Source organism: Protopterus annectens, chromosome 3.part0 (assembly GCF_019279795.1).
Source record: "Protopterus annectens isolate FY-2018-M chromosome 3.part0, PAN1.0, whole genome shotgun sequence".
Classification (NCBI taxonomy): Eukaryota; Metazoa; Chordata; order Ceratodontiformes; family Protopteridae; genus Protopterus; species Protopterus annectens.
Window position 1 is genome coordinate 912,332,978 of NC_056731.1, and position 15,013 is coordinate 912,347,990.

The 15,013-nt window shown below is 41.3% G+C and overlaps 1 protein-coding gene across 1 annotated transcript in view; it reads left to right on the plus strand.

Annotated features, from left to right (window-relative positions):
• ENOSF1 (enolase superfamily member 1) overlaps positions 1–15,013 on the plus strand; it is an 852,891-nt gene that overhangs the window by 530,923 nt on the left and 306,955 nt on the right. Inside the window, exon 10 of the mRNA XM_044065235.1 lies at positions 4,067–4,154. Within this exon, the coding sequence (XP_043921170.1) occupies positions 4,067–4,154 (88 nt within the window). The remainder of the gene's footprint in view (positions 1–4,066; positions 4,155–15,013) is intronic.

Sequence of the window (15,013 nt, forward strand, 5' to 3'; positions counted from 1 at the left end):
TTCGCTAAACCATCCTTGGGTAAGCCTATTACGAAAGTTACCTTGGCCAGATGGATATCCCAATGCATCAGGCAAGCTTATTTAGCCTCCGGCCAGCTTGAACCCATGCCCATTCTACCAGGTCTCTGGCTACGTCTGCAGCATTCTGGTTGAGAGTTCCTCTAGACGACATCTGCTCAGCAGCTACATGGTCCTCTTCTCATACTTTCATTTCTCATTATAAATTGGATCTAATATCCAGGAGTAGGGCATCATTTGGCTCTGCAGTGCTCCGGAATATCCTTCCTTGAGGTCCGCCCAAGGATTTAGGTAGCTGGGGACTCTGTCCCACAGGTTGCTGATCAAATGAAGTTAACTACTTCAGATAACAAAGTTATGTACTCACCATAACATTCCATCTGAGTAGGTAACTTCATTTGTCTGCAACCGACCCCCCCCCCTCCTTCCCCCAAACTGTTTTATGGTTATTCCATCACGCAGGGTTTCACCTGGTCTTGCATTTGGTTAGGGTTCCTCTGTCGAGGGTGGTAGTCTGTTTCTTGGTTGGCAAACTCGATCTGAGGACTGGAGGGAGGTGGCAGGACATTATGGGTAAGGGGGAGGAGCTGAGAGCTCGGATCATTTAGCTTGGAAAGCTGCCGGCTCGGATCCGAGGACGGATCCGATACCCACAGGTTGCAGACAAATGAAGTTACCTACTCAGATGAAATGTTATGGTGAGTACATAACTTCTTTTTAAAAACTGACAGAAATGAGTGCTCTGTTTAAAAGTATGTTACAGTCTCAAGACTATCAGTTAATGTACAACACTCCTAGCTTTAAAATAACTTTCTTGAAGGGGAAAGTAATAAAGCGTAATAAAAAAATAAGAAAATGGAAGGGTTTTTTTTTTCCTCCCAAAGGGAACTTATCTGCCCAGCTAAAGAAAGCACAAGCAGACCGTTGATTCTCAAGAGCCTCAGAGGAGTATACTCTTCAGTAGCAGTAAAGGTCTGAAGGGCTTTGCACCCAGAGTTTTCTTTTAGTCAGCTTAACTCAAGCTGTTTGACAGTTTGGGTACGTGGAAGGTTTTCTGATGCTTTGGAAGCTGGCCGGCTGTTGTATCCTTGGCAGGATATAACCAATATAGCCAAGGCTACTCCAGCAATATGAAGAAAATCGTGTTGTAGGTCCTTATTATGGACACTTTGTTAATTAGGTGAGAATTCTAGCTCAGCTTCTCCATGATTTAAGATAGATGGACCCTTCAGGAGAGAGAAAGAGAGAGAAAGCGAGATCCATGTCATCCATCTGGAGTTGTGATCAGTATTTGAGTCCTTCATTGCTATGGAGGGAAAACTGAGACTTGATCTCCTACTGCTCTGGTCAAATATCCAGTCTATGTTATGATCCATAAACAAGCAGAGAGCCATACAGACATGTACCCCCTGTTTAGAAAGGTGATGCGTATCTGACATTGAACCATAAACAATGACATTCCCCTTATTGAACTTCAGATCCTGTGAGAGGAGAATGTGCTGTTGGACATCTTGATATACAGCTACAGTCTTTTTCTAGATTAAGGAGCTGGGAGCCCTGTCCAGTCAGTTTTTTTTTTTTCATAGTAGGAAACCCTGGAGATCAACCCTTGTACCACTAAGAAGAATATGGACTTCTTTCTTTTTTGCTAGGATCAGCTGGATGGGGGTGATAGCAGATGCATTCTCCCACCTGTAACAGGAAGGCTATCTGTCTGCTTATCCTGCATTCCTTTTGATTCCATTCATTATTTCAAAAGTCACAGAAGAAAGCCTGACTTATCCTCATTACTCCAAGGTGATGTTTAAGCTTTAAGGTGTCATGCAGGGCAAGAAGCTATTCCAATACAAGCCAGAGAAGCCCCCCTTGGTTAGGGCAACATCCAAATCCACCTCAGGGCATGGTTTCTTGTCTTGGTTCCTTGCTTTTGCTGGACTACCTGGCTGGAGTTTTGAAAGTGATTGAGGCTGTCATGAGGCTTTCCATTCACCAAACATACGCTTCTAAATGGAAAGGTTTCTTCATTTGGGTAGGGAGGCATCTACTGGTGCTTCATTTGATTTGTTTACAACTGATCTTTTTGGCTTACAGGTGATCTTGACCTACCTCAAATATCTGTTTTATTTGAATTTCAGCTTTTCCACAGTCAGGGTATATGTCTAATTTATCTTTCAAGCTCAAGATTGTGGAGAACAGGGCTGTATCTCAGCACTGGCTGACTAGGCAGTTTCTCTAAGAAATTCTGTCTCCCACTCTCTTGTGAATTGTCATCCTCATTTCCTTTATCTTAATGTCATGACTGTCAGACTTGCCTGAGCTCCATTTGAACCTGCTGGTTTGGTGGCTCTGATTTATGTATTTTGAAAGATGATTTTCTTGCTAGACATCACCACTGTCCACTGGCTCTCAGAGCCCTTACACATCTGGCTTTCAATGTGATTATGTTCTTTAAATCCTACATACATTTCCTCCCAAAACTAGTGTTTGGATTGTCCATAAACTAGGTCATTTTTTTCCATTTTCTTTCTAGAGCTAGAACCAGGAAAGGAAAAGCTATTCACTCCCTGGATATGCTGGTTTGAATTTTAAGTGAAGAAAGAGTATGAGTTCAGGAAATGTAACAAGCCATCTCCTTTGCTACAGATGGTGACAACAACTGTCATTTCTCAAGCTAACCCTTTTGAAATGGAATCACATTTGTTCTGCTGTTAGATGGTGACCCTCCCACTGGAAATTGCTGCTGTCAAAGCCCACTCCACAATGGGTATTCCTGCTTCCTTTGCTTCCTTCAGCATGTCTGTCTTATAGACATTTGTGCCGCAGCCATGTGGACATATTTTGCACCTTCCCGAATTATCACTGGTTGGGTAGAAATTCTGCAAGTCAGGCCTGGATTCAGCTTTCACCTTAGCTATTGCCCAGCTCCAGTTTTCTCAAAATAGTCTTCACTTTTTGAGATTCTTTCCAAATTTAACTACTGTAGAAGGCTCTTGCTTTTAGCTGTAAGTTTCTTACCCATTCACCAGTTAGCTGATACAGTAAGTACATATTATTTTTTTCCACCTGGATATTTCCAGGAGTTTCCTACTCACATTATGCATATAAAGGGCCAAGAGCATTCTTGCTGTACAGGTCTTTTTTTGTTCATTTCAGTTCTTGGAATGAATGTATATATTACTTCCTAAAACTAGTGTAAATTGAAGGCGACCCTTTGTTAATTACCATAGTAAAATATATGCTAAAGAATTTACTAGTTTGGTGAGGAACTCCATTTGAAAAAGGGTTGGCCACATCATCTTTTCCTTTAGCAGGTCTATAAATCACACATTCAGACTGCTAATTTTCAGAATGTGCCTTATATTTTAAAGATTTCATATATTAGGCATTACCTTGAAAATGAGAGGAAATTTAACTGGACTTTATTTTACAGGTTTGCTTTCATAAATTGTTTACCTTCCTGCCATCTGGACAGTTCTTTGCAGTAGCGCTTAGCATGTAATAATGTTGTGAATAGTAAACAGACTGCTTGCATAAGGCTGTCTGGCCTTAAAGCAGATTTATCAGGGAATGTGTGTTTGTTCATGCTATTCTGTTCACTTCTCACTTTGTCTTCTCTTTTCTTTTTTCATTTTTTTGGAAAAGCAGATATTGCAATTTCCAAACTCCTGCTGCTCCCTTCAGTTTTGCAGCTTCCACACTCCAGCTGCTCCCTTCAGTTTTTAAGGTAGTGTCTTCTCACTGAAGCATCTTTATCTGGGAACTTTGGAAAGTGCTTCTCTGCCTACAACTGTCCTGTGATGATATTGTTGTGGTGATTATGCAGTGGGTAGCAGAGTACTAGAACATATATTTCTATATAATTCTAAATCCTGATGTATGTGGTCTGTAAAGTTTAATTCACTGCATTAGATCTTTAAGATGGTCTAATTATCAATAAGTTCTTGAATTTCTGCCCATTTGCTCAAGTGTATGACTGCATCACTGAGACTATGTGGTAAGCTGCATTTTTTTAAATAAAATCAGTAAATATATTTTTTATTTTCACAAGATTCAAAGTGAAGGTTGGTGCAGATCTAGAAGATGACATTCGTAGATGCAAATTAGTGAGAGAGATGATTGGACCAAATAATATAATGGTAAGCGACAGCTATAAGATGTTTTGCTGATTATTCTGAAATTTGCAATTCTCCTTAACCTCTTTTATCAAAGCAGTCTTTTGTGATTGTAACTGTAGTTGTATACAGTAAACAATAATTATATGGGTGCAGTCATAAATTTATTGGTGGTTTAAATAAAGTTTATTTGAGAGTTGAATGAAAAACATTTTTATCTGAAAACAATTTGGTTCTTGTAGGAAAAATCTGGGTCATTTTGTCTTTTTTTTTTCTCTGAAACAAGTTTTCATAGTAAGTTGCGTTATTAAAACCCAGAGTAGGAATAGTGGTGTGTGTTGAAAAACAAGTTACATAAAATACATTTTACACATTGCCCTTGCCTGCTGTTTTGTTTGTACATTTGTTGAAATAGCAGATGTCTTGAGATAATTTACTGATTAGTACGTAGAAATACATGAATTTTTATCTTCTTGCAGATAAATGTGTGCTCAGTACTTTGGTCAACAAGCAATGTAACTTTTGTCATATTGCTTTAACATCCAACTGCAAAACTGCAGATGTCAAACCAATAAGCTGTTGCATGCTAGTTATTTACTGCAGCTTCAGAAAACAGGTGTAATAAGTGGAGATGTAACCAGTAGGCAGCTGGAAGGTCTGTAGAAATAATTGCACGACCTGGATGGTTATTGTACTTGTGACATGGTTTAAGCACTAATAAAAAAGATCTGAGTGTATTAGCCAAGACATGATCGCAAACACTGAATAATGAATGACAAACACCTTATAATTCCAGAGGTACAAATAAAGCAGCTGATAAACTGCATGTCTGTTTAAGTCTGACTTACTCTACAACACAGTGTGTCTGTATATTGGATCATAATTTGAAGGGCCTTTAGCAGTGTTTGGCTCATGGAATCTTCTTACTAAAACCCCTGAGGAAAGAAGCCCTGAGTATGACCCAGATGGATTGGCATTGATTAGTGAGCCACTGCTGGAGGAACCAGTGAGGGATAATGGGCTGAGTAGCTCATACCACCGTGACTATTCTGGGGTGGAGCAAGACAGAATGGTTTGCTGCAGTATTGGTAGTAGTCAGAAATCTGGTCTCTTGGCAAGCTTAACATGTGGGTCCACCAGACAACATAATGACATGTTCTAGCTGGCAGTTATTGCATGCTGTGAAGTGTACATATGTTCACAGGTATGGCATTTTGGAATACCATTGTCAAGTTGGTGCAGTGACTGGGAATTGGAGACCCATTAATGTCTCCTGGTGGCATCTTTGGAGATCATGCCTGTGAATGTATCTTACTAGCTGAGCTGGCTGGGGAACAAGAAAGGCTAATGTCATCAGCTCTGAAAAGAAAATTCTAAGAAAAAAAGGGTTCTTCAAAGATATTTTGCCCACATGCTGGTGGGGACTGTGCCACTGCAGGTGCACGCTGTGGCATCTCTTTGATGAGGTAGGGGAACACACCTAATTGCTTTCTTCTTATGAAATCTCATCTGTCCAGAATCAGAAACCACCCTAACACTTGTAAGTATAGTTAATCATATTAGCAGCCAAAAGTCAAACAGGAGCTGTCTGAACTGCCAGACAAAAAAGCACAGCATGTTGCAGTGGGCTGTGCAAGACCTAGGCTACTCATTGTGGGCTTAAAGAGAAATTGGAAACTTTTCTTTATGCTATCCATCTGGATTCTTTGCAGGAAAGTCAGTGCAGAGGTTAACAGGAGAGTATATTGTTTGATTTTGAAACAATAGCCAGAGAGTTGAAAACGTAAGAGGTCAGGAAGCTGTGTAACAGCTAAAGGTTCCTCCCTCATGCTGGGACGATTCTACCTCTTTCTAGCTAGTAAAGTCTACGTCAGGATTGTGCTCATGCCCACTGTCAGGCTGGCCCTACAAACCAAGATGGTGGTACCAGTGTTTTCTAAGACAGGTTACTCATTCCTTTGCAGCACCAGTAATTTCTCATGCTTTTATAGTAACATGTTGCCTCCAGTCACACCAACGTGACAAACAAAGGTCACAATTATTGTACACTCATAAAATTATTCACCTCTAGTACTAATTTACAGTAGTTCTTTTCAAAAAGAGAATATCAACGCTAAAATTTATATTTTTGTACAGTTAACCCTTACATGTATAAATATGGCAGCCAGCCACAGGTTATGAGACAAAACAATGAAAGGCTTTGCTCAGAGAAATTGGGCAAAATGCTTTGAAAATAAAATATATAAACAAGAATGCGATTTCACAGAGAACGGTAAAATAAAACACTTTGAAGAAACAGATGGCATAGAGACAGAATTCATAGACATGAGCTGACTGACTCTGGATAGCTGTCCCTCTCTTCTCATCTGCAGTCCATATAAAGATCTTCACTGCTGTATGCTTGTTAAAATTCCACAGGACACTCCATAAGGAAGCATGCACTGACTGTCTGACTGACCATAAGGAAGCATGCACTTACCTTTCCTGTAATTAGTGTTCCAGATACAAATTTGCTGTATCCAGGACCATTTGTAAGCTTCTGAGCCCCCCAAGCCTTTCTGTGTTGGAGGGAAGCCTTCTAGCTTATCACTGGGAGTGGTAAGCACTAGGTAACCTGTCTACCACATAAGGAGTGGTTCTGGCCCAGAATTTGTAGTTATTGGCCATTTGGGCGGTCTTCCATCTCTCTCAACTTTCTGATTTGAAGGCCTGCATTTGCACTTGTTTCTGTCCTGTAACTCCTGGGCCCATCTCATTTGCTCACTCAAAAAAAAAAAAAAAAAATTATCTGCTTTTACTGTATTTGTATTTCTTCCTACTTTATTTTGCTTTTGCGTCATCTTAAAAGTACTCAATTGTATTTATTACTGCTTGGTGTAACTCATTCTAAGCCTTTTAGTTTAAGCACTTGGGCTTCAGGCCAGTTGTTTTACATTAAGAAGGTTTGTGGTCTGCACTGTAGTGGCAGAACAGGTAGCTTACATCCTTCTACGTTGGGAACTGCTGATTGAGGTCTCAGTGTCTGTTATTCTAAAAGTGTATTAATTCTGGTTTAAGCACTTGGGCTTCAGGCCAGTTATTTTACATTAAAAGGGTTCGTGGTCTGCACTCTTGTGGGAGGAGAGGCTGGACTCTGCCCTTCTGAGCTGGGAATTTCTGGTTAAAGGCTTGTAGTGCCTGCATATTTGAACTGTTTCTTACTGAAATTGGTACACCTTGTTTGCTGTAGCATAGACTAGATCCAGGCCTGCTGAATCTAGCTTTGTTTGTATGCTTGTTGTTTGTTTGCTTGTTATTTCCCTGAAATGCTAATTTCACCTAAAACATGGCTTTTCAGCGCTTCTGTGGATCCCTAGTGATATCTGCATTGCTTACTGTATTTATTTCCTTGTTTCACTTGAAAGAAAATTACTGTTTGTCGTTTTTGCATTTAAGTTACCTGTAACACATTGCATTTAAGTTACCTGGCACTTGCTCACTAAAGTAATTATATAAGTCAGCACTAAAAATTAAAAGCACTACACCCTCACAAACTCCCCTTGAGTAACTTGTTCCCCATTGGCCCTTTTTTTCAATTATAAAGGAATTCCCAATACTATTCTAGCATGTCCAAAGGTCAGTTGCCAATCTCCTCTCCGGTCCAGCTGGTGAATCTGGGAGTCTTGAGGCAATGTTACAACTGCCTCATGCACACAGACAACCCTCTCCTCCTCCCAACAAATTCCAACACATGTGAGAGATGCAACCATATAGCCATACTGGAGGCTAAGCTCTCTCAACTCAGTACTGGCGAAACCAGTCAGGAGGAGAAGGAAACTACACTCACTACAATTCCAGTCTCACATAGACCTACCACGACAGCAAACCAAACACATAAACACACAAAAACATACTCGGAGGCTCTAAATAAAAATCTGCCTAAGCAACAGAGACCTCCAAAGCAGACACCCAAGCAACCGCTACCCCAAAACAAAACAAGTGCAACACATAGCTCACAAAGACGGTGTGCCGAACAGTCACAGCCCTTAAGGCTAAACAACACACCTGATACACTTGTAATAGGTGACTCTATCATCAGGCACACAGACATCCCGCTCACCAGGCTGAACAAGGAGAAGGTCATGGTGAGCTGCCTGTCAGGCACTAGGATCCGCCACATAACACAAGCACTCAGGTCACTCCAAGGCAAGTACAAATATGACTCCGTCATTGTCCATGCTGGTGTGAATGACCTGAGACGTACCTCCCTAGACTACATGAAAAGAAACATAGAGGAGCTCTCTGAGCATTTAGCCCAGGCCGGTATGACCCTGACCTTGAGTAGCATCTTACCCTCACCAAGAATGATGCCACAATATGAAGACAAGATGATCAATTTCAACAATTGGCTTAAGTATTGGTGTCATTCAAAGGGGATCCAATGCCTGTCAGCCTGGGATGACATGCTCGACAAGCCACGATGCTTCGCTAGGGACGGCTTGCACCTGTCACCCCTGGGCTTTCAGATATTGGCAAAGGCTGTTGCTACCCCCATAGTGCCTTTTTTAGGCAAGGCTCAAAAGACAAACCCACCTCCATAGGTATCACAAGGGATAAGAAACTAAGAGTAATGCTACTCAACGCCAGAAGTCTAAACCTCAAGATGCACGCACTCGAAACTCTCCTTAGCATGGACAACATCGATATCTGTGCAGTAACAGAAACCTGGTTCAAGGCTCCCGAGAGCACCCCAGCACTCCCAGGTTATACCTCATACCATGCTTTTCGGCCCCAAAACTTGGACCGAACCACAAAAGGAGGGGGAGTATCAATATTCGTCAAAGATACCCACACTTCCAGGTTGGTGGCACAGCACAAAGCATCAGAGACTATCCATGTGCAACTAACAGTGGGTAAAACTGCCTTCCAGTTTGTAGCCTGCTATAGACCATCCTCCCAAACCCAGGAACCCCACTCGGCCTTCCTGAGAACACTGGAAAATATGAAGTTCTCTCCAAACACCATTATATTGGGTGACTTCAACTACCCAAACATAGACTGGGAGCATTACTCTAGCTCCAACACCCTAGCCCAAAGGTTCCTAGAATTTATAAACTCAAATGTTATGGAACAACTTGTTACCACTCCCACAAGAGGGGAAAACATACTGGACCTGATCATCACCAACATGGGGACTCTATGCTCCAGACCAGAAGTGTATCCCTCACTGGTAAGATCAGACCATAAACTAATCTCACTGGATATTCACATCCCGACTCCAGCCCCTGCCCTGAAAACCACAGTGAAAAACTTCTCTAAAGCAAATTTCACACTCCTCAAAACCGAGGTGGAATCCTTCAAAGCCCCCGGGCCTGTGGAAAATACGGCCCAGACCGCAGAATCCTTTATAAACGCATTCTATGAACACCTTCAGGAATGCATGGATCATGCAATCCCAAATAAAACCAAGACCGAATCCTCCAAAGGCAGATGTCCTGTCTGGTGGACCCCAGCCATAAACAAACTATACAATAGAAGGAGGAAGCTACTACATGATAGAGCAAAATCCCAAAAAGGGAAGGCATCTCTGATCAGTATTAGCAAAAAACTACGGGCACTCATAAAATCGTCTAAGGCCAGCTTCGAGAGAAAAATGGCACAGGACACTAAGGATAATCACAAGGCTTTCTTTAGTTATGTTAGGAACCTGGGTGGGAATTCCCAGATATGCTCAGAATTAGTCCAAAATGACAAAAAATACACCAAACCCACAGACATTGCCAACATCCTAGCTGACAGGTTCAGCGCAAACTTCTCCCCCCCCTCCCCACCAAAAGGGCAAATATCTATCCCAGCAGAGTGCTTCCCCCCTGACATCTCAGATGCTCAGGTAAGAGCTGCCCTCTCCAAAGCAAAAAACACAGCATCAATGGGACCAGACAGTGTCCCGGGCTGTGTCCTACATGAACTCCAAGAAGAGCTAAACCCAAACATAAAACTACTGTTCAATCTCAGCCTTACTACAGGATATGTACCCAAAGAGTGGCATACAGCAACAGTGGTCCCTCTCCACAAAGGTGGTGCCTCAACGGATCCTGGAAACTATCACCCCATAAGCCTGACTAGCGTGGTCTGCAAATCTATGGAAAGGATCATCATGGACCTCATAAATAAAGATATTGGGGACCTACAGATACTGGATCCTACCCAGTTCGGCTTTGTTAAGGGCAGATCCTGCCTCTTAAACCTGATTGATTTCTTTGAAACAGTCACCAAGGCCATTGACGAGGGGAAGGTGGTCCACACAGCCTACCTGGACCTCGCAAAAGCCTTCGATTTAGCCTAGTATTTATCTAAGATACAATACCCCACTCGGCATTATAGATAAGCTCACCAGCTTAAATATAAACCCCTATGTCACTAGATGGGTTGCAAACTGGCTCAAGGACAGAACCCACATTGTTAGAATTGCTGGAGCCATGTCAGACTCCAAACCAGTTACAAGTGGCATCCCACAAGGCTCAGTTCTGGGACCTCTCTTGTTCGGTATATATTTCTTGGAGGTACAGGCCAACATGGAAGGACTGTGGATGACCAAGTTCGCAGATGACTGCAAACTGGGTGCCACAATCGACTCTCCAGCCGACACAAGCATCCTCCAAAAGGGCCTCATAGAAACAGACAACTGGTGCCAGAGCCATGGCCTCAAGCTAAACATCAAAAAGTGTATAGTCATCCCCTTTGGCAAAAACAAAGTGCCCACAAATTACCACATAGGTGGTAATCCATTAAGTACAGAAGAAGTAATTGGGGACCTGGGGACCCAAGTTGATAGCAATCTCTCATTTGACAACCACGTGGCCAAAGTGGTTAGAAAAACATTTTATATAGCCCACCTAATCATGAAGTGATTCACATCTAGATCAGGGAGGTCATCGTGCCTCTTTACTCATCCCTCATCAGGCCCATAATTGAGTACAATGCCCCTTTTGGGATGTACCTTACCAGACACCTGCAGCAACTGGAAAGACCCCAAAAGTACCTCACCAAGAGGATCAAAGGGCTCAAACAGATGCCATATGCTGCCCGGTTAAAGAAACTCCAGCTCTACTCAGTGGCATACCGCCTGCTCAGAGGCGATCTGTGCCTGATGTATAAAGCCATGTCCAACCCGGAATTAATGGACATGCTGCACCTCAGAAAATCTAAATCCCATCGAGCTACGCACTCGAGAGACTTGAACCTCAGCACTGAAATAAATAGGACATGCTGGAGGGACAGATTCATAACCCAGAGGCTCCCTTCACTCTGTAATAAAATCCCAGTCCAGGTTAGGCAGAGTCCCACATTGACTCTCTTCAAGAGGAATCTTGATGAGTGGATGGGAGATCGTAGGTTTACCCCGGGTATCACTTCTGTGTCACTGTTAGACAGAGGCACAGTATACTAACCTCGAAAAAGGGCATAACAAAATTAATTTAAAATGGGTGGCGAAAGCCAAACACACTCTGGCTAGGCTTATAAATGCCCTAGGGCAGATAGCCTACTATGAACCTATGAACCTATGAAATGCTGAACTGATTTTTCAGAGTCGGTTCATTTGAAGAATCTCTTGGTGAGTGTTCCAGACTGTTAACACTGGGAAGTATTCAGTAAGCCCAGTTACTTTAGACAAATTCTACCTTTCTGCATTAGGTTAAAAGTCTTGACCGTTTGATTCTGATCTGGTCAAAATGTTATATCCATAGAACTTCCCACGGAAGCAGATTTCTTTAGAGAAACAGAAAATCCTCATACCCAAAATATGTTGACAGAAATCAGCAGTCCAAGGAGCCCAGATTTCTGCTGGTGTGTGCGTGTGTGTGTGTGTGTGTGTGTGTGTGTGTGTGTGTGTGTGTGTGTGTGTGTGTGTGTGTGTAAAACAAGTTCTGTCTCATTTCTACAAGACAAAATCAATTACTTTTTCCTTACAGGTTTCCCCATTTTACGTTTTTGGCACATCTGCATAGCCAGCCGTAGGCATAGGTCAAGTAGGCAGCCGCCTAGGGTGCTTTTCTAGCAAGAGCACTTTTCCAGTTTTGTAGTACAGAAATGGTTTCTTTAAAATATTTTGAAGGAATACAGGAAAAACTGAACAGTAAGACAAACAGTGAGAAAAATAAAGAAAAAAAGTAATCTGGATGGTTTAGGTAGACCAGGATGGAGGTGCTGGTTTGGGTGTGTGTGTGGGGAGGCTCTGTGAAGCCTTTTTGTCTAGGGCACCAGTTGACCAAAGGCAGTCCCTGCACATCTGTACTGAAACAATGCTGGTTTTATATAGCTTCAAAAAGTTATGTTTTGTACATTACTAATACAGGTCTTCGCTACTTTTTAATGGCCAGACTTGAAGCATACACATAGCATCTCTTCTTAGTTAACAAATCATGCTGTGGAATACCATTCCATTTGCTTATTTATACTTTCATAAAATGAATGCAGTCTATTCCGTCCAATTTCTCTGGTGTAGCATAAAATGTCAGGCCATTTCTGTGTGTACTGTCTTCTAACTCAACTATATTTTTTAACAGTGCATCTTGAGAAATCTCACATTCAGACCATCTTTCTTACATTTCAGCTTTCTGCAGTTTTATTAGCTTATCTGAATAGCTACATAAAGCTTCTTCTATAGGTTCATAGTTAATAGGCATGTGGTACAGCAGACCAATGAGGAGCCTAGCCTGATTTCCCAAGAGCACTTTCTGGTTAATTGGCTTGCTCATATTCACATGGTAGGCAAATAGAGGCTGAGGGAATAAGACCTTGGGCTACAGGAAACAGTTAATTAACTCATAGCCTTAACCGCTATGTTAACTGCCAGTAAGTGTAGAAATATGCTCATAGCCTTTGTCATATGACGTTAAATATTCCTCCATTGTCTCGCTTACTTTAAACAAATCTTCTGAGTTCATTTGATTTATTTTTCATCTAAATTACTAGAAGGCATTTTTTGTAGTATAGCTGAAACTTGAACTGTTTTTTTTTTTTTTTTTTGCTGAACATCTGCAAGTTTCTTCTTGCGTAGAGTTTTTGGTTATTTTTTTTTTCCAAAGTTTATTCTTTGCTGGCAGCCAGGGCTGATAGCCTAGTACCAACTTATTATAGTTTTCAAACTGGGAGAGCTGTAATCAACTTAGTGTTCAGTGTGCAGCCATCTTGGAAGTCCATCTTTTTCATCTCTTGTTCTTTTCTTTCATTAACAACAGCCTGATCAGCATATTCTAGTTTTCCAAGACTTGCCAAACTTTCCTTGAATTCTCATTCTGAATCTCCTGGTTCCAAAAATGCCTCATTAAGGGAATAAACATATTTTTTATGCTTCATTGCTTACTGTAGTCTTGCTCTCACTAAATTTTTACCTTATTGCAGAATAGTTTTTATCAGATGCACAAAAGATTAAAAGGAGAATTTCCCTCTGTAAATTGAACACAACTCACTCTATAAACTGCTGCAGTCTTTTCAGAGAAGTTGGATGCCGGGGACAAACACACTATGTGCCCATTGCAACTACAGGTCATCTTCTGTCACCCCTGCCCATGTAACTAACAATTATCTACAAAAGCTGAATGATTCCTGTGCTCATACCCTTTATGGTTATACCTACAAGCCTCAGTTCCCCGCAGGCCTGTTCGCTATCTCTGCCAGTTTAATTTTAGCTGCTCTGTCTTGATCTAGGAGTGTGTTATATGGATTTGCATTTGCTAGGTATATCTTTGCAGCCATGCCACCAAATTGGAGTGGAAAGACAAGACTGTATCAGTTTCCCTTAGGCAGTCCACAGAATTTTTCACATAATGGCCAGTCTTCTTATCCTTTTTAAATAGTCTCTCCATAACTTGAGACAGAGAAGGTTCCCCTGAAGAACATTTGATATTTTCTGCCATTCTGTACTCTAGGACTATGGGATGGCCTTAAACATTTCAGATGCTGAAAACATTATTGCATTTTTCTTTATATTTCTTGTTGATGCTGATTTCTTCATTAAAAATCAGAAACCCTCACCAGCTTATTCTTATCTAGGAGAGGCTGACTAAGCAAACTACTCATCATAGGCTCCAGATATGGTTTATCTCAATGGGTAAAGCAAGAAAACCCGTATCACTTGCCTATAACAGCATGCTATTACCAGAACTCAGAATTATTTTACATTTTCTTGAGTTATTGGTAATTGCAGTATTACACAAATAATCTCTCTTCCTTCTTATTCTAGTAAGTTTCAAGGTTTTCTGGTAAGTATGTGGTAATCAACTTGTCTGCTCTGAGTAGTTCCTTGTCTGCTCTGTCTGCTTTCATGTCATACCTGTCTGCAAAGTCCTTATGAATATGCTGTCTCTGCAAGGAGTTTTATTCTCTTCTTTTTTTGTAAACATCTTCATTGCAGACATATTCATGGCATTGCTAATATTACCTTTTCTATCTGAAAATGATCTGTTATGCGAATGTGTAAATGGTCTTCATCTATAGACATCTGGTCTTTCCTATGTAGGCTCAAAGTTCTTGTACCATTTTGACTAGCATGTACTTGCAGTAAAGCCAGCTGTTTCACATCATTATGTTTCAGTGGTGCTGCATCTTTAACTAGTTTCTTCAGCACTCCAAAACTCTTCTACTGTTAGTAGCTTCATTCCCAGGTTGCATCCTCCCTTTACAATTTTCTTAGCAACATAATTATCTCAGACTTGCCAAGTTCAAGCTTTGCAAGATACTGTAGCATTCTCTGAAATCTTTAATAACTGCTTGATTTCTAGCTTTGGCATTTGCACAGTTGTTCTGAGCTGTGCTTTGTCACGCCTCAGTCCCTCTGATATTGCAGGAAGGCTCATGTATTTCAGATTTGTCAATCGTATTTTATATTTGGTGTTATTAAA